The sequence below is a fragment of the Anomaloglossus baeobatrachus genome, chromosome 12 (assembly GCF_048569485.1).
Source record: "Anomaloglossus baeobatrachus isolate aAnoBae1 chromosome 12, aAnoBae1.hap1, whole genome shotgun sequence".
Classification (NCBI taxonomy): Eukaryota; Metazoa; Chordata; class Amphibia; order Anura; family Aromobatidae; genus Anomaloglossus; species Anomaloglossus baeobatrachus.
In genome coordinates this window covers 51,003,590-51,027,531 of record NC_134364.1, presented here as the reverse complement: position 1 = coordinate 51,027,531, position 23,942 = coordinate 51,003,590, and the positions used below count along the sequence as shown (strand labels likewise).

Here is a 23,942-nt window from a genome sequence, read left to right as displayed (position 1 = left end):
CCTTTTCATACCGGTGAACCGGATGAGGGCAAAAAGAAGGCAAGGAAATATCCTGATTAAGATGAAAAGAGGATACGACCTTAGGGAGAAACTCCGGAATGGGGCGCAGCACAACCTTGTCCTGGTGGAACACCAGGAAGGGAGCCTTGGATGACAGAGCTGCCAGCTCAGACACTCGCCGAAGCGATGTGATTGCAACAAGAAACGCCACTTTCTGCGACAGCCGAGAAAAGGAAACTTCCTTCAGAGGCTCGAAGGGCGGCTTCTGGAGAGCAACTAGTACCCTGTTCAGATCCCATGGATCTAACGGTCGCTTGTACGGGGGCACAATATGACAGACCCCCTGCAGGAACGTGCGCACCTTAGGAAGACGTGCTAGACGCTTCTGAAAAAACACGGATAGTGCCGAAACTTGCCCTTTAAGGGAGCTGAGCGACAAGCCCTTTTCTAACCCCGATTGCAGGAAGGAAAGAAACTTGGGCAATGCAAATGGCCAGGGAGACACTCCCTGAGCAGAGCACCAGGACAAGAAAATCTTCCACGTTCTGTGGTAGATCTTAGCCGAATTCGACTTTCTAGCTTGTCTCATTGTGGCAATGACTCCCTGAGATAATCCAGCAGACGCTAGGATCCAGGACTCAATGGCCACACAGTCAGGTTCAGGGCCGCAGAATTCTGATGGAAAAACGGCCCTTGGGACAGTAAGTCTGGTCGGTCTGGCAGTGACCACGGTCGACCGATCGTGAGATGCCACAGATCCGGATACCACGACCTCCTCGGCCAGTCTGGAGCGACGAGTATGACGCGGCTGCACTCGGATCTGATCTTGCGTAGCACTCTGGGCAAGAGCGCCAGAGGTGGAAACACGTATGGGAGCTGAAACTGCGACCAATCTTGAACCAAGGCGTCTGCCGCCAGAGCTCTTTGATCGCGCGACCTCGCCATGAATGCCGGGACCTTGTTGTTGTGCCGGGACGCCATTAGGTCGACGTCCGGCACTCCCCAGCGGCGACAGATTTCCTGAAACACGTCCGGGTGAAGGGACCATTCCCCTGCGTCCATGCCCTGGCGACTGAGGAAGTCTGCTTCCCAGTTCTCTACGCCTGGGATGTGAACCGCGGATATGGTGGATGCTCTGTCCTCCACCCACATTAGAATGCGCCGGACTTCTTGGAAGGCTTGCCGACTGCGCGTCCCTCCTTGGTGGTTGATGTATGCCACCGCTGTGGAGTTGTCCGATTGGATTCGGATCTGCTTTCCTTCCAGCCACTGTTGGAAGGCCAGTAGAGCAAGATACACTGCTCTGATCTCCAGAACATTGATCTGAAGGGTGGACTCCTGCGGAGTCCACGTCCCCTGAGCCCTGTGGTGGAGAAATACTGCTCCCCACCCTGACAGACTCGCATCTGTCGTGACTACTGCCCAGGATGGGAGCAGGAAGGATCTTCCCTGAGACAATGATGTGGGAAGGAGCCACCATTGTAGAGAGTCTTTGGCCGTCTGGGAAAGCGAGACTTTCCTGTCCAGGGACGTTGACTTCCCGTCCCATTGGCGGAGAATGTCCCATTGAAGTGGGCGCAGATGAAACTGCGCAAAGGGAACTGCTTCCATGGCTGCCACCATCTTCCCTAGGAAATGCATGAGGCGCCGCAAGGGATGCAACTGGCCCTGCAGGAGAGATTGCACCCCTGTCTGTAGTGACCGCTGCTTGTCCAGCGGAAGCTTCACTATCGCTGCTAGAGTATGAAACTCCATGCCAAGATACGTTAGTGACTGAGTCGGTGATAGGATCGACTTTGGAAAGTTGATGATCCATCCGAAAGACTGTAGAGTCTCCAGCGGAGCATTCAGGCTGAGTTGGCATGCCTCCTGAGAGGGAGCTTTGACCAATAAATCGTCTAGGTAAGGGATCACCGAGTGTCCCTGAGAGTGCAAGACTGCTACCACCGCCGCCATGACCTTGGTGAAGACCCGTGGGGCTGTCGCCAGACCAAATGGAAGAGCTACGAACTGAAAATGGTCGTCTCCTATCACAAAACGTAGAAAACGTTGATGTTCTGTAGCAATTGGCACGTGGAGATAAGCATCTCTGATGTCTATTGAGGCAAGGAAGTCTCCTCTGGACATTGAGGCAATGACAGAGCGGAGGGTTTCCATCCGGAACCTCCTGGCGTGCACATGCTTGTTGAGCCGTTTTAGGTCCAGAACAGGACGGAACGAGCCGTCCTTTTTTGGAACCACAAAGAGATTGGAGTAAAACCCTTGCCCTTGTTCCTGAGGAGGGACTGGGATAACCACTCCTTCCGCTTTTAGGGAATCCACCGCCTGCAGCAGAGCATCTGCTCGGTCTGGCCGTGGGGAGGTTCTGAAGAACCGAGCTGGAGGACGAGAATTGAACTCGATTCTGTACCCGCGAGACAAAATGTCCGTCACCCACCGGTCTTTGACCTGTGACATCCAAATGCCGGAAAAGCGGGAGAGCCTGCCCCCGACCGGCGATGCGGAGGGGGGGGGCTGGAAGTCATGAGGTAGCCGCTTTGGAAGCGGTACCTCCATTTGCTTTCTTGGGGCGTGTGTGAGTCCGCCACGAATCTGAGTTTCTTTGCGTCCTCTGAGTCCCTTTGGACGAGGTAAATGGTGTCTTGCCCGAACCTCGAAAGGACTGAAACCTCTGCTGCCACTTTTTCTGCTGAGGTTTGGGTGTTCTGGGTTGTGGTAAAGAGGAGTCTTTACCCTTGGACTGCTTAATGATGTCAGCCAATGGCTCGCCAAACAGTCTCTCTCTAGACAAAGGCAAACTGGTTAAACATTTTTTGGAACCAGCATCCGCTTTCCAGTCCTTTAACCACAAGGCTCTGCGCAAAACTACCGAATTGGCGGACGCCATTGAGGTGCGACTGGTAGATTCTAGGACCGCATTGATAGCGTAAGACGCAAACGCCGACATCTGCGTGGTAAGGTGCGCCACTTGCGGCACTGCTGGATGCATGATAGCATCCACCTTTGCTAAGCCAGCTGAAATAGCCTGGAGAGCCCAGACGGCTGCGAATGCCGGAGCAAACGACGCGCCTATAGCTTCATAGACAGATTTTAACCAAAGGTCCATCTGTCTGTCATTGGCATCTTTAAGTGAAGCGCCATCCTCCACTGCAACTATGGATCTAGCTGCAAGTTTGGAAATCGGGGGGTCCACCTTTGGACACTGTGTCCAGCGCTTGACCACCTCAGGGGGGAAAGGGAAACGCGTATCTTTAGATCGTTTAGAGAAACGCCTTTCCGGGTGAGCGTCGTGCTTCTGAATTGATTCTCTGAAGTCAGAGTGATCTAACAAAGCACTCAATTTACGCTTGGGATAAAGGAAACGAAACTTTTCCTGCTCCGCAGCCGCCTCTTCTGCTGAAGGGGCTGGGGGAGAAATATCCAACAGCCTATTGATGGCTGAGATAAGGTCGTCTACCATGGCATCCCCATCCGGGGTATCCAGGTTGAGAGGGGTTCCAGGAGTGGATTCCTGATCACTCTCATCAGACACATCACAGGGAGACTGATTGCGCTGAGACCCTGAGCAGTGTGAAGACGTCGAGGGTCTTTCCCAGCGAGCCCGCTTAGGGTGGCTGGGGCCATCATCTGAGTCATAATCCTCGGCCTGTGAAGCCGGGGACCCCCCTGTGGGCTGGATACATTCCAAGTAAGGGGGACCTGAGGACAGAGGCCTCGCCGTGCCCAGAGACTGAGCCCCATGCATAGATTGCAAGGTCTCAAGGATTTTTGCCATAGATACAGACATATTATCTGCAAAAACTGCAAAGTCCGTCCCTGTCACCGGGGCAGAACTTACAAGCGTCTCAGCCTGGGTCGCTACCTCTCCTGACTCCGGCTGGCGAAGCAGCACCGGGTCGGAGCATTGCACACAATGGGGGTCATCAGAGCCTGCTGGTAGATTAGCCCCACATGCAGCACACGCAGTATACACAGCCCTTTTTGCCTTGGCCGCCTTGCGTTTTGAGGATGACATGTTGCTGCTTCCACAGAGCGATCTGGGATATGCAGCCAGAAGCGCACCTCACAGTGCAAGAAATACAATATCTATATATATGTACCCAGTACACTGACACACAGTGAGGCACTAGAGGGACCAGCACAGAAAAATCGCTTACCGCCCGCTTAAAAAGCGGGTGTGTGGTCGCCAGATAGCCCCTAGTCCAGGTCTCCCAGAGCCTTGCGTCCTTCCTCCAGCCAGGCATGCATGTAATGGCTGCCGGCGTCTCTAGAGAGGAAGGGGGGCGGGCCCTGGGCGTTCCTGGCCAAGAGCGGGAAGCCTGCTTCCCTCTGTGCATAGTGTGAGGGCTGGAGCATGTAAATCAGGCTCCAGCCCTCGTCGCTGCTAGCGAACAGCGTCTCTCCCCTACCCTGAATGACAGGGTGGGGGCGGGAACGAAACGGAGCTGCCGGCGTCCTAGGCCCAAAAAGCCGGGGACTAAAGTTATAACCGCCGCCGCCGTAAAAGCGCGGACGGCGGATCCCCGGCGCACCACAAGTCACAGCAGCGCCGCCCGGTCCAGAGGGGGTCGGCGCTGCGTTCCCATACACAAAACATCCCCCAGTAATCTGTAGGGACACTAACTCCAACATTGCGGTCCCCGGCGCACTACAACACCCAGCCAGCCCGGAGTGTGTCTGTGCCTGCCGGGGACACAGAGTACCTGTAAGATGCAGGGCCCTGTCCCTGATCGTACTCCTGCTCCGAATCCATCAGGTTCTAATGGGTCTGTGGATGGAGCCCGGCATCAGAGCTGAGAGGCCGGCAGGATCCCACTTCCACAGAGCCCTACCAGGGGATGTGGAAGGAAAACAGCATGTCAGGCTCCAGCCCTGTACCAGCAATAGGTACCTCAACCTTACAACACCATCCAGGGGTGAGAAGGGAGCATGCTGGGGACACTATATGTGTCCTCTTTTCTTCCATCCGAAACCGTCAGCAGCTACTGCTGACTAAAATCTGTGGAGCTATGCATGGAATGTCTGACCTCCTTCGCACACAAAGCTAAAACTGGAGAACCCGTGATACCACGGGGGGGTATAGCCAGAGGGGGAGGGGCCTTGCACTTTTAATGTAGTGCTTTGTGTGGCCTCCAGAGGGCAGTAGCTATACCCCAATCGTCTGGGTCTCCCAATAGAGCGCTGAAGAAAAAGCCGGCACTGAGCCATAGATCCCAAAAAATAAGAACGCTACGTGTTTTGGAAAATGGCGCAAAACGTGCGCCACTTTTATTGGACAAACTTGTAAAAAAATTTTAACCCCTTAGATACAAGTAAACCTATACATGTTTGGTGTCTACAAACTCGCACCGACCTCAGGTATCATACCCACACATCAGTTTTACCATATAGTGAACACCGTGAATAAAACATCCCAAAAACTATTGTGCCACCACACTTTTTTTGCAATTTTTCCACACTTGGAATTTTTTTGCTGCTTTCCAGTACACCATATGGTAAAACTTATGGCTTCATTTAAAAGTACAACTTGTCCCGCAAAAAACAAGCCCTCATATGGCAAGATTGACGGAAAAATAAAAATAAGTTACGGCTCTCGGAAGAAGGGGAGCAAAAAACAAAACGCAAAAACGGAAAGTGCCCCGGGGCTGAAGGGGTTAATTTTACTAGGTCACTTCGGGTGCTTCATGCATCAGCAGTCTGATCGCTCTTCCATATCTTCAGATCACAGCTACAGAGCTGAGATCTGCAGATATGCTGCTTTACTTTCAATGCCAACACTATTCCCACATTGAGAGCAAGTGACTCGTGTTCGCTACAGGCATCACCACATGACCCTGTGCTACCATGGTAACCACCGGAAGTCACGTGATCACATCACTCCAACAAGGGCAGGGCAAATCATAATAGCTGCGCGCATATCTCACTGTCAGAATTTCAGATTTTGGCAGCGAGATGTAAGGGGTTAAAAGTCGCAGGTGGAAGAGATTCCACTGTCGACTAGCAGGCACACAAAGACTGAAGTGTGAACAGGTGCATAACTGAACATTACAAAAAAAAAAAAAAAAAATACTAATGGACATATCTATATGCTAAATATCTCAATTTTCTTAGGTTTTCCTTAGCAGTAATGCAGGTCCATGTTCACACATTCATGGTTTCCATAATTTAGCATTATCAGAGTGCAAATGTGTTTTATCTGCCCAGTTGCCACGTCACATCTGGTAACTGGGTACCTACACTATGCTGAAGCCTCTCTGGGTTAAACCTCCTGTTTATGTGCAAGTAGGAACCTGCTATATAGGATTAGATTACCTGTGGCAAGTGGGGGAGGGGTGCACGGTCAGAAGGTATGACCCTCTTAATATAGACAAAAAGACTGACGGCACTCCCCAAACTGAAGTGTGAACAGGTGCATAACTGAACATTACCATGCACCCCTCCTATAGCAGGTTCCTACTTGTACATACACAGGAGGTTTTTAACCCAGAGTGTAGGTACCCAGTTACGAGATATGCCGTGACAACTGAGCAGATCTACAAACGACCATCTCTATGCTAAATATCTCATTTCTTCGGCGCTCCATTGGGAGACCCAGACGATTGGGTGTATAGCACTGCCTCCGGAGGCCACACAAAGCATTACACTAAAAAGTGTAAGGCCCCTCCCCTTCTGGCTATACACCCCCAGTGGGATCACTGGCTCACCAGTTTTCTGCTTTGTGCGAAGGAGGTCAGACATCCACGCATAGCTCCACTGTTTGTAGTCAGCAGTAGCTGCTGGCTCTATCGGATGGAAGAAAAGAGGGCCCAGATAGGGCCCCCAGCATGCTCCCTTCTCACCCCACTTGCGGTTTGTAAGGTTGAGGTACCCATTGCGGGCACGGAGGCTGGAGCCCACATGCTGCTTTCCTTCCCCATCCCCCTGAGGGGCTCTGTGGAAGTGGGATCTTACCGCCCCCAAACCCTGAGGCCGAGCTCCATCCGCAGACCCAGAGACCCTGCTGGAGGAGCTGAGTACAGTCAGGGACAAGGCCCTGCAACGTTCAGGTACTCTGTGTCCCCGCACAGACAGGCCACGCACACTCCAGGCTTGCTGGGTGTGCTAGTGCGCCGGGGGCACTAGCGCTGCGCGCTCGGGTTAGAGTCACTGCAGCTTAGCTGAGTGATTTTATGTCTTGGTAACTACCGCGCCGGCCGCTCCGGGAGCGGCGGCGCCGCTGGGACTTGTAGTGCGCCGGGGACTCGCGCTGCCCGCGCTTTTACGGCGGCAGCGCTCATAAATCTAGTCCCCGGCTTTTGCGGCCTAGCTCTGCTTCGTTCCCGCCCCCACCCTGTAAATCAGGGAAAGGGAGAGACGCTGTTCTATAGCCAGCGCCGAGGACTGGAGTCTTATTTACATACTCCAGCCCTCTCACTGGGCACAGTGGGGACCCAAGTTTCCCGCTCTTGGTCTCAACACGCCCAGGGCCCGCCCCTCTCCACAGGACGCTGGCAGCCATTCCTGCATGCAGTCTGGCTGGAGAACGGACACAGGCTCTGGGGGACTCAGACAAGGGACTCTGGCGACCACACACCCGCGTTTATGCGGGTGGTAAGCTGCACATAAGTGCTGGCCCCACTAGTGCCACAGTGTTATTTGGTGCATTTTTTTTTCCTGTACCATATATATTTATATTGCACTGTACAGTCGCTTCTTGGCTTATACCCTACATTGCTCTGAGGAGACAACAACATGTCATCCGCAAAACGCAAGGGTGCCAAGGCACAGGCGGTATGCACTGCTTGTGCCGCATGTGGGGCTAATCTACCGGCAGGTTCCAATGACCCCCATTGTGTGCAATGTTCCATCCCTGTGCCACTTCGGCAGCCAGAGTCTATGGTAGTAGTGGCCCAGGCAGAGACGCCTGTGAACCCTGCCCCGGTGACGGGGACAGAATTTGCAGTTTTTGCTGATAAGATGTCTGTGACTATGACAAAAATCCTGGAAACCTTGCAGTCCAGGCCAGTTTCTCAGACCATGGACACTGCTGTGTCTATGCTCCCCGGTCCCCCTCAGTTGGAACTAATCCGTACTTCAAGGGGGTCCCAGGCATCACAGGCTGAAGACTCTGACTCGGATGACAGTCCCAGGCAGCCTAAGCGGGCTCGCTGGGAAAGACCCTCGCCGTCATCACACTGGTCAGGGTCTCAGCGAGACGAGGCTCTGTATGAGGAGACAGAGGTGGGTGATCAGGAATCTACTCCTGACACCGCTCTCAATCTAGATACCCCTGATGGTGACGCTATGGTAAATGACCTTATAGCGGCCATCAATACACTGTTGGATATTTCTCCCCCAGCCCCTTCAGCAGAGGAGGCAGCTGCACAGCAGGAGAAGTTCCATTTCCGGTATCCTAAGCGTAAATTGAGTACTTTTCTGGACCACTCTGACTTCAGAGAATCAGTCCAGAAACATCATGCTTATCCAGATAAGCGATTCTCCAAACGTCTTAAGGATACACGTTATCCCTTTCCCCTGACGTGGTCAAACGCTGGACCCAGTGTCCAAAGGTGGACCCCCCAATCTCCAGGCTTGCGGCTAGATCCATAGTTGCAGTGGAAGATGGGGCTTCACTTAAAGATGCCAATGACAGACAGATGGACCTTTGGTTAAAGTCTGTCTATGAAGCTATCGGCGCGTCGTTTGCTCCAGCATTCGCGGCCGTGTGGGCACTCCAAGCTATTTCAGCTGGCCTGGCACAGGTGGACTCTATCATACGTCCAGCAGTGCCGCGAGTAGCGTCCCTAACCTCGCAAATGTCTGCGTTTGCGACTTACGCTATCAACGCTGTCCTAGACTCTACGAGCCGTACCTCAATGGCGTCTGCCAACTCTGTCGTTTTGCGCAGAGCCTTGTGGTTAAAGGAAGGGAAAGCAGATTCTGCTTCCAAGAAATGTTTAACCAGCTTGCCACTATCTGGAGACAGACTGTTTGGTGAGCAATTGGCTGAGATCATTAAACAGTCCAAGGGTAAGGACTCCTCCTTACCCCAGCCCAGATCGAGCAAACCTCAGAGGAAGTGGCAGTCGAGGTTTCGGTCCTTTCGAGGCTCCAGCAAGACCCAATTCTCCTCGTCCAAAGGGACTCAGAAGGAGCAAAGGAGCTCAGATTCCTGGCGGGCTCATTCACGCCCCAAGAAAGCAACCGGAGGAACCGCTTCCAAGGCGGCTGCCTCATGACTTTCGGCCTCATCCCTCCGCATCCTCGGTCGGTGGCAGACTCTCCCGCTTTTGCGACATTTGGCTGCCACAGGTCAAAGACCGGTGGGTAGCAGACATTTTGTCTCACGGGTACAGGATAGAATTCAGTTCTCATCCTCCGCCTCGGTTCTTCAGAACCTCCCCACATCCCGACCGAGCAAATGCCCTTCTGCAGGCGGTGTGCTCACTAAGAGCAGAAGGAGTGGTGATCCCTGTTCCTCTGCAGGAACAAGGACAAGGTTTTTACTCCAATCTCTTCGTGGTTCCAAAAAAGGACGGCTCGTTCCGTCCTGTTCTGGACCTAAAGCTGCTCAACAAGCATGTGAACGCCAGGCGGTTCCGGATGGAATCCCTCCGCTCCGTCATTGCCTCAATGTCTCAAGGAGATTTCCTTGCATCAATAGACATCAAAGATGCTTATCTCCACGTGCCGATTGCTACAGAGCACCAACGTTTTTTACGTTTCGTGATAGGAGACGACCATCTCCAGTTCGTAGCTCTGCCATTTGGTCTGGCGACAGCCCCACGGGTTTTCACCAAGGTCATGGCGGCAGTGGTAGCAGTCTTGCATTCTCAGGGACATTCGGTGATTCCTTACTTAGACGATCTACTTGTCAAAGCACCCTCTCAAGAGGCATGCCAACACAGCCTGAATGTTGCGCTGGAGACTCTCCAGACTTTCGGGTGGATCATCAACTTTTCAAAGTCAAACCTGGCACCGACTCAATCACTAATGTATCTTGGCATGGAGTTTCATGCTCTCTCAGCGATAGTGAAGCTTCCGCTGGACAAGCAGCAAACACTACGGACAGGGGTGCAGTCTCTCCTTCAGGGTCAGTCGCACCCCTTAAAGCGCCTCATGCACTTCCTAGGGAAGATGGTGGCAGCAATGGAGGCAGTCCCGTTCGCGCAGTTTCATCTGCGCCCACTTCAATGGGACATTCTCCGCCAATGGGACGGGAAGACAACTTCCCTAGACAAGACAGTCTCCCTTTCTCAGATGACCAAGGACTCTCTGCAATGGTGGCTTCTTCCCACCTCATTATCACAGGGAAGATCATTCCTGCCCCCATCCTGGGCAGTGGTCACGACAGACGCGAGTCTGTCAGGGTGGGGAGCAGTTTTTCTCCACCACAGGGCTCAAGGGACGTGGACTCAGCAGGAGTCCACCCTTCAGATCAAGGTTCTGGAAATCAGGGCAGTGTATCTTGCCCTATTAGCCTTCCAGCAGTGGCTGGAAGGAAAGCAGATCCGAATTCAGTCGGACAACTCCACAGCGGTGGCATACATCAACCACCAAGGAGGGACACGCAGTCGGCAAGCCTTCCAGGAAGTCAGGCGGATTCTGATGTGGGTGGAGGAAAGAGCATCCACCATATCCGCAGTTCACATCCCGGGCGTAGAAAACTGGGAAGCAGACTTCCTCAGTCGCCAGGGCATGGACGCAGGGGAATGGTCCCTTCACCCGGACGTGTTTCAGGAAATCTGCCGCCGCTGGGGGGGTGCCGGACGTCGACCTAATGGCGTCTCGGCACAACAACAAGGTCCCGACCTTCATAGCGCGGTCTCGCGATCAAAGAGCTCTAGCGGCAGACGCCTTAGTGCAAGATTGGGCAAGAGTGCCAGAGGTGGAAACACATAAGGGAGCCGGAACTGCGACCAGAGTGTTACGCAAGATCAGATCCGATTGCGGCCGCGTCATACTCGTCGCCCCAGACTGGCCGAGGAGGTCGTGGTACCCGGATCTGTGGCATCTCACGGTCGGCCAACCGTGGGCACTACCAGACCGACCAGACTTACTGTCCCAAGGGCCGTTTTTCCATCGGATTTCTGCGGCCCTGAACCTGACTGTGTGGCCATTGAGTCCTGGATCCTAGCGTCTTCAGGATTATCCCAAGGGGTCGTTGCCACCATGAGACAGGCTAGGAAGCCCACGTCTGCTAAGATCTACCACAGAACGTGGAAGATATTCTTATCCTGGTGCTCTGCACAAGGAGTATCCCCCTGGCCATTCACGTTACCTGTCTTTCTTTCCTTCCTGCAATCTGGGTTGGAAAAGGGCTTGTCGCTCGGCTCCCTTAAAGGGCAAGTCTTGGCACTATCCGTGTTTTTTCAGAAGCGTCTAGCGCGACTGTCTAAGGTGCGCACGTTCCTGCAGGGGGTGTGTCATATCGTACCTCCGTACAGGAGGCCGTTAGATCCGTGGGATCTAAACAAGGTCCGTGTTGCTCTCCAGAAGCCGCCTTTCGAGCCCCTGAGGGATGTGTCACTTTCTCGACTCTCACAGAAAGTGGCATTTCTGGTAGCGGTCACGTCTCTTCGGAGAGTGTCTGAACTAGCAGCGCTGTCATCCAAAGCTCCCTTCCTGGTGTTCCACCAGGACAAGGTAGTGCTGCGCCCCATTCAGGAGTTTCTCCCTAAGGTGGTATCTTCTTTTCACCTTAATCAGGATATCTCCTTGCCTTCCTTTTATCCGCATGCAGTTCATCGGTATGAAAAGGATCTACATTTGTTGGATCTGGTGAGAGCACTCAGAATCTACATTTCCCGCACGGCGCCCCTGCGCCGCTCGGATGCGCTCTTTGTCCTTGTCGCTGGTAAGCGCAAAGGGTCGCAGGCTTCAAAAGCCACCCTGGCTCGATGGATCAAAGAACCAATTCTTGAAGCCTACCGTTCTGCTGGGCTTCCGGTTCCATCAGGGCTGAAGGCCCATTCTGCCAGAGCCGTGGGTGCGTCCTGGGCATTACGACACCAGGCTACGGCTCAACAGGTGTGCCAGGCAGCTACCTGGTCGAGTCTGCACACTTTCACCAAACATTATCAGGTGCATACCTATGCTTCGGAGGACGCCAGCCTAGGTAGAAGAGTCCTGCAGGCGGCAGTTGCCTCCCCGTAGGGGAGGGCTGTCTTTGCAGCTCTAACATGAGGTATTTCTTTACCCACCCAGGGACAGCTTTTGGACGTCCCAATCGTCTAGGTCTCCCAATGGAGCGCCGAAGAAGAAGGGAATTTTGTTACTTACCGTAAATTCCTTTTCTTCTAGCTCCTATTGGGAGACCCAGCACCCGCCCTGTTGTCCTTCGGGATTTTTGGTTGTTTTTCGGGTACACATGTTGTTCATGTTGAACGGTTTTCAGTTCTCCGACGTTACTTCGGAGTGAATTTGTTAAACCAGTTCTTGGCTTTCCTCCTTCTTGCTTTTGCACTAAAACTGGTGAGCCAGTGATCCCACTGGGGGTGTATAGCCAGAAGGGGAGGGGCCTTACACTTTTTAGTGTAATGCTTTGTGTGGCCTCCGGAGGCAGTGCTATACACCCAATCGTCTGGGTCTCCCAATAGGAGCTAGAAGAAGAAGGGAATTTTGTATACTTACCGTAAATTCCTTTTCTTCTAGCTCCAATTGGGAGACCCAGACAATTGGGTGTATAGCTACTGCCTCCGGAGGCCACACAAAGTATTACACTCAAAAGTGTAAGGCCCCTCCCCTTCTGGCTATACACCCCCAGTGGGATCACTGGCTCACCAGTTTAGTGCAAAAGCAAGAAGGAGGAAAGCCAATAACTGGTTTAAAGACCAATTCAATCCGAAGAAACATCGGAGAACTGCAACCATTCACATGAACAACATGTGTACCGAAAAAAACCCTAAGAAAACAGGGCGGGCGCTGGGTCTCCCAATTGGAGCTAGAAGAAAAGGAATTTACGGTAAGTATACAAAATTCCCTTCTTCTTTGTCGCTCCATTGGGAGACCCAGACAATTGGGATGTCCAAAAGCAATCCCTGGGTGGGTAAAATAATACCTCGTAATAGAGCCGTAAAACGGCCCCTTTCTACAGGTGGGCAACCGCCGCCTGAAGGACTTGTCTACCTAGGCTGGCGTCTGCCGAAGCGTAGGTATGCACCTGATAATGCTTGGTAAAAGTGTGCAGACTCGACCAGGTAGGTGCCTGACACACCTGCTGAGCCGTAGCCTGGTGCCGTAATGCCCAGGACTCACCCACGGCTCTGGTAGAATGGGCATTCAGCCCTGAGGGAACCGGGAGCCTAGCAGAACGGTAGGTTTCAAGAATTGGTTCCTTGAGCCACCGAGTCAGGGTGGATCTGGAAGCTTGCGACCCCTTACGCTGACCAGCGACAAGGACAAAGAGTGCATCCAGGCGGCACAGGAGCGCCGTGCGGGAATGTAGATCCTGAGTGCTCTCACCAGATCCAACAGATGCAAATCCTTTTCAAATTGATGGACTGGATGAGGACACAAAGAAGGTAAGGTGATATCTTGATTGAGATGAAAGTGGGATACCACCTTAGGGAGAAAGTCCAGAATCGGACGCCGAACCCCCTTGTCCTGGTGAAGACCAGGAATGGAGATTTGCATGACAGCGCTGCTAGGTCGGACACTCTCTGAAGAGACGTGACCGCTACCAGAAAGGCCACTTTCTGTGAAATACGGAAAGGGAAACAACTTTCAAAAGCTCGAAAGGCGGCTTCAAGAGAGTCATTAGAACCTTGTTCAGACTCCAGAGCTCTAATGGCCGCTTGTACGGAGTGATGAGAAGACAAACTCCCTGCAGGAACGTGCATACCTGCGGAAGTCGGCTAGGCGTTTCTGAAAAAATACAGATAGCGCTGAGACTTGTCCTTTAAGGGAGCTGAGCGACCAACTATTTTCCAACCAAGATGGTAGGAAGGAAGGAAAAAAATAGGCGATGCAAATGGCCAGGGAGAAACTCCTTGAGCAGAGCACCAAGATAAGAATATCTTCCACTATCTGTGGTAGATCTTGGCGGACGTTGGCTTCTTGGCCTGCGTCATGGTGACAACCACTCCTGAGATAATCCTGAAGACGCTAGGATCCAGGACTCAATGGCTACACCGTCATGTTCAGGGCCGCAGAGTTCAGATGGAAAAAAGGGCCCTTGAAACAGCAAGTCTGGTCGGTCTGGTAGTGGCCACGGTTGGCCTACCGTGAGGTACCACAGATCCGGGAACCCCGACCTCCTCGGCCAATCTGCGACCAATGTTGAACTGAGGCGTCTGCCGCCAGAGCTCGATGATCGTGAGACTGTGCTATGAAGCCGGAACAAAGTTGTTGTGCCGTGACGCCATTATGTCGACGTCCGGCATCCCGCAGCGGCGACAGATCTCCTGAAACCCGTCCGGGTGAAGAAACCAGTCCCCTGCGTCCATACCCTGGCGACTGAGGAAGTCTGCTTCCTAGTTTACCACGCCTGGGATGTGAACTGCGGATATGGTGGATGCCGTGTCTTCTACCCACGTTAGAATCCGCCGGACTTCCTGGAAGGCTTGCCGGCTGCGTGTTCTTCCGTGGTGGTTGATGTATGCCACCGCTGTGGAGATATCCGACTGAAATCGGATGTGCTTGCTTTTCAGCCACTGCTGGAAGGCTTGTAGGACAAGATACACTGCTCTGATTTCCAGAACATTGAGCTAAAGGGTGGACTCTTGCTGAATCCACGTACCTTGAGCCCTGTGGCGGAGAAAAAACTGCTCCCCACTCTGATAGACTCGTGCCTGTCGTAACTACCGCCCAGGATGGGGGTAGGAAGGACCTTTTTTCTGACCATGAGGTGGGAAGAAGCCACCACCGTAGAGATTCTTTGGCCGCCTGAGAAGGGGGGGAATGTCCCATTGTAGTGGACGCAGATGAAACTGCGCGAAAGGGACTGCCGCCATTGCTACCATCTTACGTGAGAAGTGCATGAGGCGTTTCAATGTGTGCGACTGATCCTAAGGAGAGATTGCAGCCTTGTCTGTAGTGAACGCTGTTTGTCTAGCGGAAGCTTCACTATCGCTGAGAGAGTATGAAACTCCATGCCTAGATATGTTAGTGATTGGCCCGGGGTCGGATCTGACTTTGAAAAGTTGATGATCCACCCGAAACTCTGGAGAGTCTCCAGCGCAACGTTCGGCTGTGTTGGCATGTTCCTTAAGAGGGTGCCTTAACAAGTAGATCTCCCAAACACGGGATCACAGAGTGACCTTGAGATTGCCGGACTGGTACTACTGCTGGCATGACCTTAGCGAAGACCCGTGGGGCTATCGCCAGCCAGAAGGCAGGGTTACGAACTGAAGGTGTTCGCGTCTTATAACAAAGCGTAGAAACGCTGGAGCTCTGGATCAATCGGCACGTGGGGATAAGCATCCTTGACGTCTATCGATGTTAGGAAATTTCCTTGAAACATTGAGGCGATGACGGAGCGGGGGATTACATCCGGAACCGCCTGGTGTTCACGAGCTGGTTGAGCCGTGTTAGATCCAGAACGGGACGGAAATATTCGTCCTTTCTTGGCATCGCAAATAATTCGGAGTAAAAACCGTGACCTTGTTCCTGAAGAGGAACGGGGGTCACCACTCGTTGTGCCTTTAGAGTGCCCACCGCCTGCAGAAGAGCGTCGGCTCGGTCGGAAGGTGGAGAAGTTCTGAAGAATTGAGTTGGAGGACGAGAACTGAACTCTATCCTGTACCCGTGAGACAGAATGTCTCTCACCCAACGGTCTTTGACCTGAGACAGCTAAATATCGCCAAGGCGGGAGAGCCTGCTACCGACCGAGGATGCGGAGAGAGGAGGCCGCAAGTCATGAGGAAGCCTCTTGGAAGTAGGATTTCAGGCTGTCTTTTTTGGGCGTGACTGAGCCCGCCAAGAACTTGAGCTCCTCTGATCCTTTTGAGTCCTCTTTGGACGAGGAGAAAAGGGACCTGCCCGAGCCTTGAAAAAACCGAAAACCCCGACTGTCCCTTGGTATGTTGGGGTTTGTTTTGTCTGGGCTGAGGTAAGGAAGAATCCTTACTCTTGAACTGTTTAATGATTACATCTCACGCACACTAAACAGTCGGTCAGCAGAACAAGGCAAACTGGTTAAGCCCTTTTTTTGGAAGCAGAATCTGCCTTCCATTCAGTTAACACCCCGGCCCTGCGTAAAACCACGGAGTTAGCGGACGCCACTGCCGTACGGGTCGTAGAGTCCAGGACAGCATTAATCGCCTAAGACGCAAATGCAGACATTTGGGCGGTTAAGGATGACACTTGCGGAACAGATGTACGTGTGACCGTGTCCATCTGTGTAAGACAAGCTGAAGTAGCTTGGGGTGCCTCTACGGCTGCTGGAGCTAACAGCGCGCCGATAGCTTCATAGATGGATTTCGACCAGAGATCCCTCTGTCTGTCAGTGGCATCTTTAAGTGCAGCCCCATCTTGCACTGCAACTATGGATCTAGCTGCAAGCTGGAGATTGGAGGATGCCCCTTGGGACACTGGGTCCAGCCATTGCCCACGTCAGGGGGTAGGGATAACGTGTATCCTCAGCCTTTGGAGAAGCGCTTAACTGGATAAGCGTGGTGTTCCTGGACTGCCTGTGTAAAGTCAGGGTGGCCAAGGAAAGTATTTAATTTACGCTTGGGATACGTGAATGGAATTTCTCCTGCTATGAAGCTGACTCTTCCACCGGAGGAGCTGGGGGAGAAATAACTAACATTCTATTGATGGACGCTACGAGATTATTGACTATGGCGTCACCATCAGGTGTATCCAGATTGAGATCGGTCTCAGGATTAGATCTTGAGCAGCTACCTCCGCCACATCACACAGAGAGTCCGCTTGCTGGGACCCTGACTAGTGTGATGAAGTCGAGGGCCGCTCATAGTGAGCCTCTCAGGCTGTCTGGGACTGTCGTCCGTGTCAGAGCCGTCACTCTGGGAAGCACATGACCCCTCGGACCTCAAAGTTGTTCCCACTGAGGGGGACCATGGATAATGATGAACAGTGGCCATGGATTTGAGAGACTTGTCTGGACTGCAAGGCTTCTAGTATCATAGCCATAGTCTCAGAAAATCTGTCAGTAAATACTGCAGGCACCGTCCCCATGTCCTGGACGATTAGCAGAGACTCCGTAGTATACAATGGGGGTCTATGTACACTGCCGGCCATATAGCCGTACATGCTGTACCGGCTGCATAGAAAACATGTGCTTCTGCACCTCTGTTTTACACAGACAATATGCTGTTATGTCCTCCGCACAATCAAGGAGGGTATATACAAAAATGCAGCTAAACAGTGCAATGCATAGTGAATAAGCATATATGTATATGTGCACTTCGGCACTAGTGGAGTCAGCCCCACAGGTGCTGTTTAACGCCTGGTCACAGCGGTTGTGTGACTATCCGAATCCCTGCCAGGGATTCCTAACTTGTCTCTTCTGTCGCTACAGAAAACACTGACAAGAATGGCTGCCGGCGTCCTGTGCAGAGGAAGAAGCCGTGGGCGTGCCTGAGAAAGTGCGGGAATCCGGCTTCACAGCGTACACAGTGAGAGGGGTGGAGTATGCAAAGCATACTCCAGCTCTCAGCGCTGCCGGATTCACCGTGCATCCAGTGAGAGGGGTGGAGTATGCAAAGCATACTCCAGCTCTCAGCGCTGCCGTGCTGTGCAGCGTCACGCCCCTACCCTGACTGGCAGGTCTGTGGGCGGAAACGAAGTGAGACTAGGCCGCGCAAGCCGGGGACTCGAGTGATAAGCGCGGCCGGCATATAAGCCTTGGTCGGCGCGGAAGTCCCCGGCGCACCACAAGTCCCAGCCGCGCCCGAAATAAAAATGGCAACGGCGGTTAGCGCGGTAGTCCCCTAATACACTAACACACCCAGCAAGCTGTAGTGTGCGATGGCACTAGTGCGGGCAGCGCCGCCGTCCCTGGCGCACTAACACACCCAGCAATGCTGCCGTGTGTCTGCGCGGTCCCCACAGGGACACAGAGTACCTTAAACGTAGCAGGGCCATGTCCCTGAGGATACTCCGCTCCATGTCCAGCAGATTCCCAGGAGCTGTGGATGGAGCACGGCCTCAGTGCCTGGAGACCGATAGGATCCCACTTCACCCAGAGCCCTAAGGGGATGGGGAAGGAAAGCAGCATGTGGGCTCCAGCCTCTGTACCCGCAATGGGTACCTCAACCTTAACAAACACCCGACAAGAGTGGGGTGAGAAGGGAGCATGCTGGGGGCCCTTTAGTATGGGCCCTCTTTTCTTCCATCCGATATAGTCAGCAGCTGCTGCTGACTAAACAGTGGAGCTATGCGTGGATGTCTGACCTCCTTCGCACAAAGCACAAAACTGGTGAGCCAGTGATCCCACTGGGGGTGTATAGCCAGAAGGGGAGGGGCCTTACACTTTTTAGTGTAATTGCTTTGTGTGGCCTCCGGAGGCAGTAGCTATACACCCAATTGTCTGGGTCTCCCAATGGAGCGACAAAGAAAAGGAATTTACGGTAAGTAACAAAATTCCCTTCTTTTCTTAGAAGTCCCTTAGCAGTAATGCAGGTCCATGTTCACACGTCCATGGTTTCCATACTTTAGCATTATCAGAGTGCAAACTGTCTTTTTGTATAGCAGGCACACGTCAGCTGTTGAAATTAGCTGATGTGTGCGGATTACCGAGGCCTGCCAATGGCAGGAATTAACCTCATACAATCCATGATGTACCCAGTACGTCATGGTTCGCTAAGGGGTTAAATTTATGGACATTATGCTTTGATATTTGCCTGTGTGTGGATTGGATGTGTTGTTCCTGACATCTGGTGTGAAATTCATGTCAGTAGCACCTTCAGAAATATAGTTACTTAAAAAGTTGGTCAATACTTATTTCACCCGCACACAACATACCTTTATCCTGGGGAGAAGCATTTAAGTTTTCATCCTGCTTTACTTCTGTAGGCGCAGACACCGGCGGAAGCGTAGGTGGTGACACAGGCGCAGGAGCAGACACCGGCTCAGGAGCAGACACAGGCGGAAGCGTAGGTGGTGACACAGGCGCAGGAGCAGACACCGGCTCAGGAGCAGACACAGGCGGAAGCGTAGGTGGTGACACAGGCGCAGGAGCAGACACAGGCGGAAGCGTAGGTGGTGACACAGGCGCAGGAGCAGACACCGGCTCAGGAGCAGACACAGGCGGAAGCGTAGGTGGTGACACCGGCTCAGGAGTAGACACAGGCGGAAGCGTAGGTGGTGACACAGGTGCAGGAGCAGACACCGGCTCAGGAGTAGACACAGGCGGAAGCGTAGGTGGTGACACAGGCGTAGGAGCAGCAGACACAGGCTCAGGAGCAGCAGACACAGGCGTAGGTGGAAACACAGGCGTAGCCACTTCTGTATATTCCCGTGTAAACACAAAGTTTCTACAAATAATACAACATGTATTACCAAGTGCTCCAAAATCAAAACTAAAGACCAAAAAAAAAAATCCATCTCAGCATTACCCTCTATCATCCTGGGGGCTCCATGTAAAAGTAGGGGTCAGAAATGTATTGGCTCTGTTAGGAGTCATGGGCTGAAACGTGAATGCAGACAACCCATCCAAAGGCTGAAAAACAAAGTTCTCTGGAGCAAAGGACTGCAGCCTCTCATGACGGATGGACAAGGTCTCTGGCACTTGCACACTTTCCTCGCAGGAGTCTTCGATGGGTTCAGGCTCTTTAACTTTTTCAGTAGAGTCATCAACTCTAGGAGGCTACAAGGAGACAGAACAACAACAACTTAGTGGCTGGAATGACACACGAATCAAGAATAAAAAATGACACCCCCTAAAATGAGCTAATCATCTTTGTCAAAAGTTGATTCAATATCATTAGCCATATTAGGAACCTCTTACATTACTGTACCCAAATCAGAGCAGCAAGCAGGTTAATGCAGCCCCATGCTGCACCGACTTAGCTTGATTTCCCCAAGCAATGCAAATTGAGTTTCTTCTGACAGCATAGTAATAGTCATATTCATAAGCTCAATTACGACCAAATCAAAGTTGAACTTTGATCATAAAAATCAGCCTACAGATCATTTGAGGACACACAAGAGTTAGGCTATGTGCGCATTGGAAGATGGAATTTTCTCAAGAAAATTCCGCAGGCATTCAAAGATTACTGCACCTGCGGCAAAAAAACTGTACCTGAAAACCGCATGCGGTTTGCAGCGGTTTTACCGCTGTATTGTTTGAGGTATTGCGGTGTGCGGGTTGGTACATGTGCTTTATTGCATTCAATGCAATAAAGCACATTGAAAAAAATCCCAAACACCACATATTTGATTCTGAGATATTAGAATAGATAGAGTCCCTGTGAGCACACGCTACATTTCTCCCGAGCGGTAATGTGAGTTCACATTACCAGTCGTGGGAAATGCCCTGGAGTTACCTCTGCTGTCTCGTTGCGAGGCTGCATTCATTCATTTTTCGGTGTGTGTTTATTCACTTTACTTAAGGGTTGATCATGTCAGCTGTCACAGACGCTGCCATGATCCAGCCTGGACTTAAGGAGTTAGTGGCGGCGATCCGCCGCCATTACCTGGATCGCCACGGCATCTAGAAGATCTGGGGACACTCCGGGACTGTCGCATAATGCATGCGACAGTCCCGGGGCAGCTGCGGCTGATATTCTCGGCTGCGGGAGGGGGGGAGGGAGGCGGGGGACATTAACCCTGCCCCTCGCCCTTCCCAGCCTGAGAATACCGGGCCGCCGCTGTGTGCTTACCTCGGTTAGACTGTAAAATATACAGCGGAGCCCACGTGTTTTTTTTTTTCTATATGTCAGTTTGCTTTCTATGTGTATTCTGTGTGTCTGTGTGAGTGCAATGACTCTCTGCTCAGCTTCCTCTTCCTGTCATAATGACATCACTTCCCTGCAAACCACAGGCAGCAATGTACATTACCGCAAGTAAACCGCACAGAATTTGCTGCCTTCGTTATTCCCTGCGGGATTTCACGATGACATTGCAGTCAATGGAGTGAAATCCCGCAGCGACATGCAATCGTTTTTGCTGCGGGAATCCCGCAGGAAAACATGCAGCTGTCAAAATCCACCTAGTGCGCACAGGATTTTTTTTCCCATAGATTTTTTTTGCTGGTGATTCACTGCAGAGATGTTATGAACATTTTCTGCAGCGAAACATGCAGCAAATCCACGGCAAAATCCGGTAAGTGCGCACAGGGCCTTAAAGGATTTGCAGTGGAGAGGGGGGGGGGGGGGGGCGGCTCTGACTACATTCTGCAGCCTGTATTGTGCTGTAGAACACATACACACACACACACACACACACACATTACGGCTGTAGAAGCCACAATTTGTTTTCGGTTGGATTGTTTTTATACGATTTCATAAAAACAACCACCCAAATCTTGCCAGCAATGGATAGCAGGGAATTTGGGCGGAGATTGGGCTTAAGGATGCCAGTAGATCCTTTCCCAACAAATTTCTCTGATCTTGAGATACCAGTCCCCGTAGCTCCAGAGTGCAAATATTTGGGGGTACTAGTTAGTCAGAATCCAAAACAAACAGTATTGAACCTTAAACCTTGATCCCTTACTAGCACAATTTAGATTGAAGATCAATACCTGGTGCCGACTCCCCCTATCAAACATTGCCAGAACAAAGACGGTACTGATGCTGCACTTGTTCCATCTTATACATAACTCCCCAGTATGGATACATATGGAATGCTTTACCAAGACTGACACCTTGCTCAGAGAGCTCATATGGAAGAAGCATACTAGGATCCAACAAGAGGTTCTGCAGAGAGGAAAGGGGGTTGGCAGTTCCTATTCTATATTTGTATTTTATTGCTTTCCAAATGCAACGCTTCAGAGGATGGGGAAAGGAGGTGGCATGTGACAAGTGGAAATGGTGAAAGGTTTGGATTGGAAATACCCACTTAGGGCCGTCACACATCCAGAATGTCGCTGGATCTGGCACACTCCAGTACAGTGTTAATACTGTACAGTGGCATCGAGACAAGCTCCGGTCACATGACAGCACGTGACAGAAGCTTACCGCGATGCCATTGTACTGGATTACACACTGTGCGGCTGTGTTTCGGATCCAGCAAAGCGGCGAAATGCCAGATGTGAGACTGCCCTAAGCCGGCTGGAGGTGGGGCGGCGGCGACATGTATATAAATTAAAAGGGAATTTTGTTACTTACCGTAAATTCCTTTTCTTCTAGCTCCAATTGGGAGACCCAGACGATTGGGTGTATAGCTACTGCCTCCGGAGGCCACACAAAGCATTACACTAAAAAGTGTAAGGCCCCTCCCCTTCTGGCTATACACCCCCCGTGGGATCACGGGCTGCTCAGTTTTAGTGCTAAAGCAAGAAGGAGGAAAGCCAATAACTGGTTTAAACAAATTCAATCCGAAGGAACCTCGGAGAACTGAAACCGTTCAACATGAACAACATGTATACCCGAAAAAAAACAAAAATCCCGAAGGAAACAGGGCGGGTGCTGGGTCTCCCAATTGGAGCTAGAAGAAAAGGAATTTACGGTAAGTAACAAAATTCCCTTCTTCGGCGCTCCATTGGGAGACCCAGACGATTGGGACGTCCAAAAGCAGTCCCTGGGTGGGTAAATTAATACCTCAAGATACCGCTGCAAAACAGTCCACCTCTACGAGGAGGCAACTGCCGCCTGCAGGACTCTTCTACCTAGGCTGGCGTCCGCCGCCGCGTAGGTATGCACCTGATAATGTTTGGTGAAAGTGTGCAGACTCGACCAGGTAGCTGCCTGGCACACCTGCTGAGCCGTAGCCTGGTGCCGTAATGCCCAGGACGCACCCACGGCTCTGGTAGAATGGGCCTTCAGCCCTGATGGAACCGGAAGCCCAGCAGAACGGTAGGCTTCAAGAATTGGCTCCTTGATCCATCGAGCCAGGGTGGATTTGGAAGCCTGCGACCCTTTGCGCTTTCCAGCGACAAGGACAAAGTGCATCTGAGCGGCGCAGTGGCGCCGTGCGGGAAATGTATATTCTGAGTGCTCTCACCAGATCTAACAAATGCAAATCCTTCTCATACCGATGAACCGGATGAGGACAAAAAGGAAGGTAAGGAGATATCCTGATTGAGGTGAAAGGAGGATACCACCTTAGGGAGAAACTCCTGAATCGGGCGCAGCACCACCTTGTCCTGGTGAAACACCAGGAAGGGAGCTTTGGACGACAGCGCTGCCAGTTCGGACACCCTCCGAAGAGACGTAACCGCTACTAGAAAGGCCACTTTCTGTGAGAGTCGAGAAAGTGAAACATCCTTCAGAGGCTCGAAGGGCGGCTTCTGTAGAGCTATGAGAACCCTGTTCAGATCCCATGGATCTAACGGCCGTTTGTACGGCGGGACAATGTGACAAACCCCCTGCAGGAACGTGCGTACCTGAGGAAGTCGTGCTAGGCGCTTCTGAAAGAATACCGATAGCGCTGAGACTTGCCCTTTAAGGGAGCCGAGCGATAAGCCTTTTTCCAAACCAGATTGCAGAAAGGAAAGAAAAGGTAGGCAATGCAAATGGCCAGGGGGACACTCCCTGAGCCGAGCACCAGGATAAGAAAATCTTCCACGTCCTGTGATAGATCTTAGCAGACGTGGGTTTCCTAGCTTGTCTCATGGTGGCAACGACCCCTTGAGACAATCCTGAAGACGCTAGGATCCAGGACTCAATAGCCACACAGTCAGGTTCAGGGCCGCAGAATTCAGGTGGAAAAACGGCCCTTGTGACAGTAAGTCTGGCCGGTCTGGTAGCGCCCACGGTTCGCCGACCGTGAGATGCCACAGGTCCGGGTACCACGACCTCCTCGGCCAGTCTGGGGCGACGAGGATGGCGCGGCGGCAATCGGATCTGATCTTGCGTAGCACTCTGGGCAAGAGTGCCAGAGGGGGAAACACATAG

General features: G+C 52.2%; 1 protein-coding gene across 5 annotated transcripts in view; it reads right to left on the bottom strand.

Moving 5' to 3' along the window:
• The window catches only part of DLGAP5 (DLG associated protein 5), a 200,368-nt gene that overhangs the window by 79,058 nt on the left and 97,368 nt on the right, over positions 1 to 23,942 (bottom strand). For all 5 annotated transcript variants that reach the window (XM_075331247.1, XM_075331246.1, XM_075331249.1 and 2 more), the window contains exons 8-9: positions 19,503 to 19,753; positions 18,910 to 19,421 (exon numbers count right to left, since the gene is read on the bottom strand). In XM_075331247.1, coding sequence (XP_075187362.1) covers positions 18,910 to 19,421; positions 19,503 to 19,753 — 763 coding nt within the window. The remainder of the gene's footprint in view (positions 1 to 18,909; positions 19,422 to 19,502; positions 19,754 to 23,942) is intronic.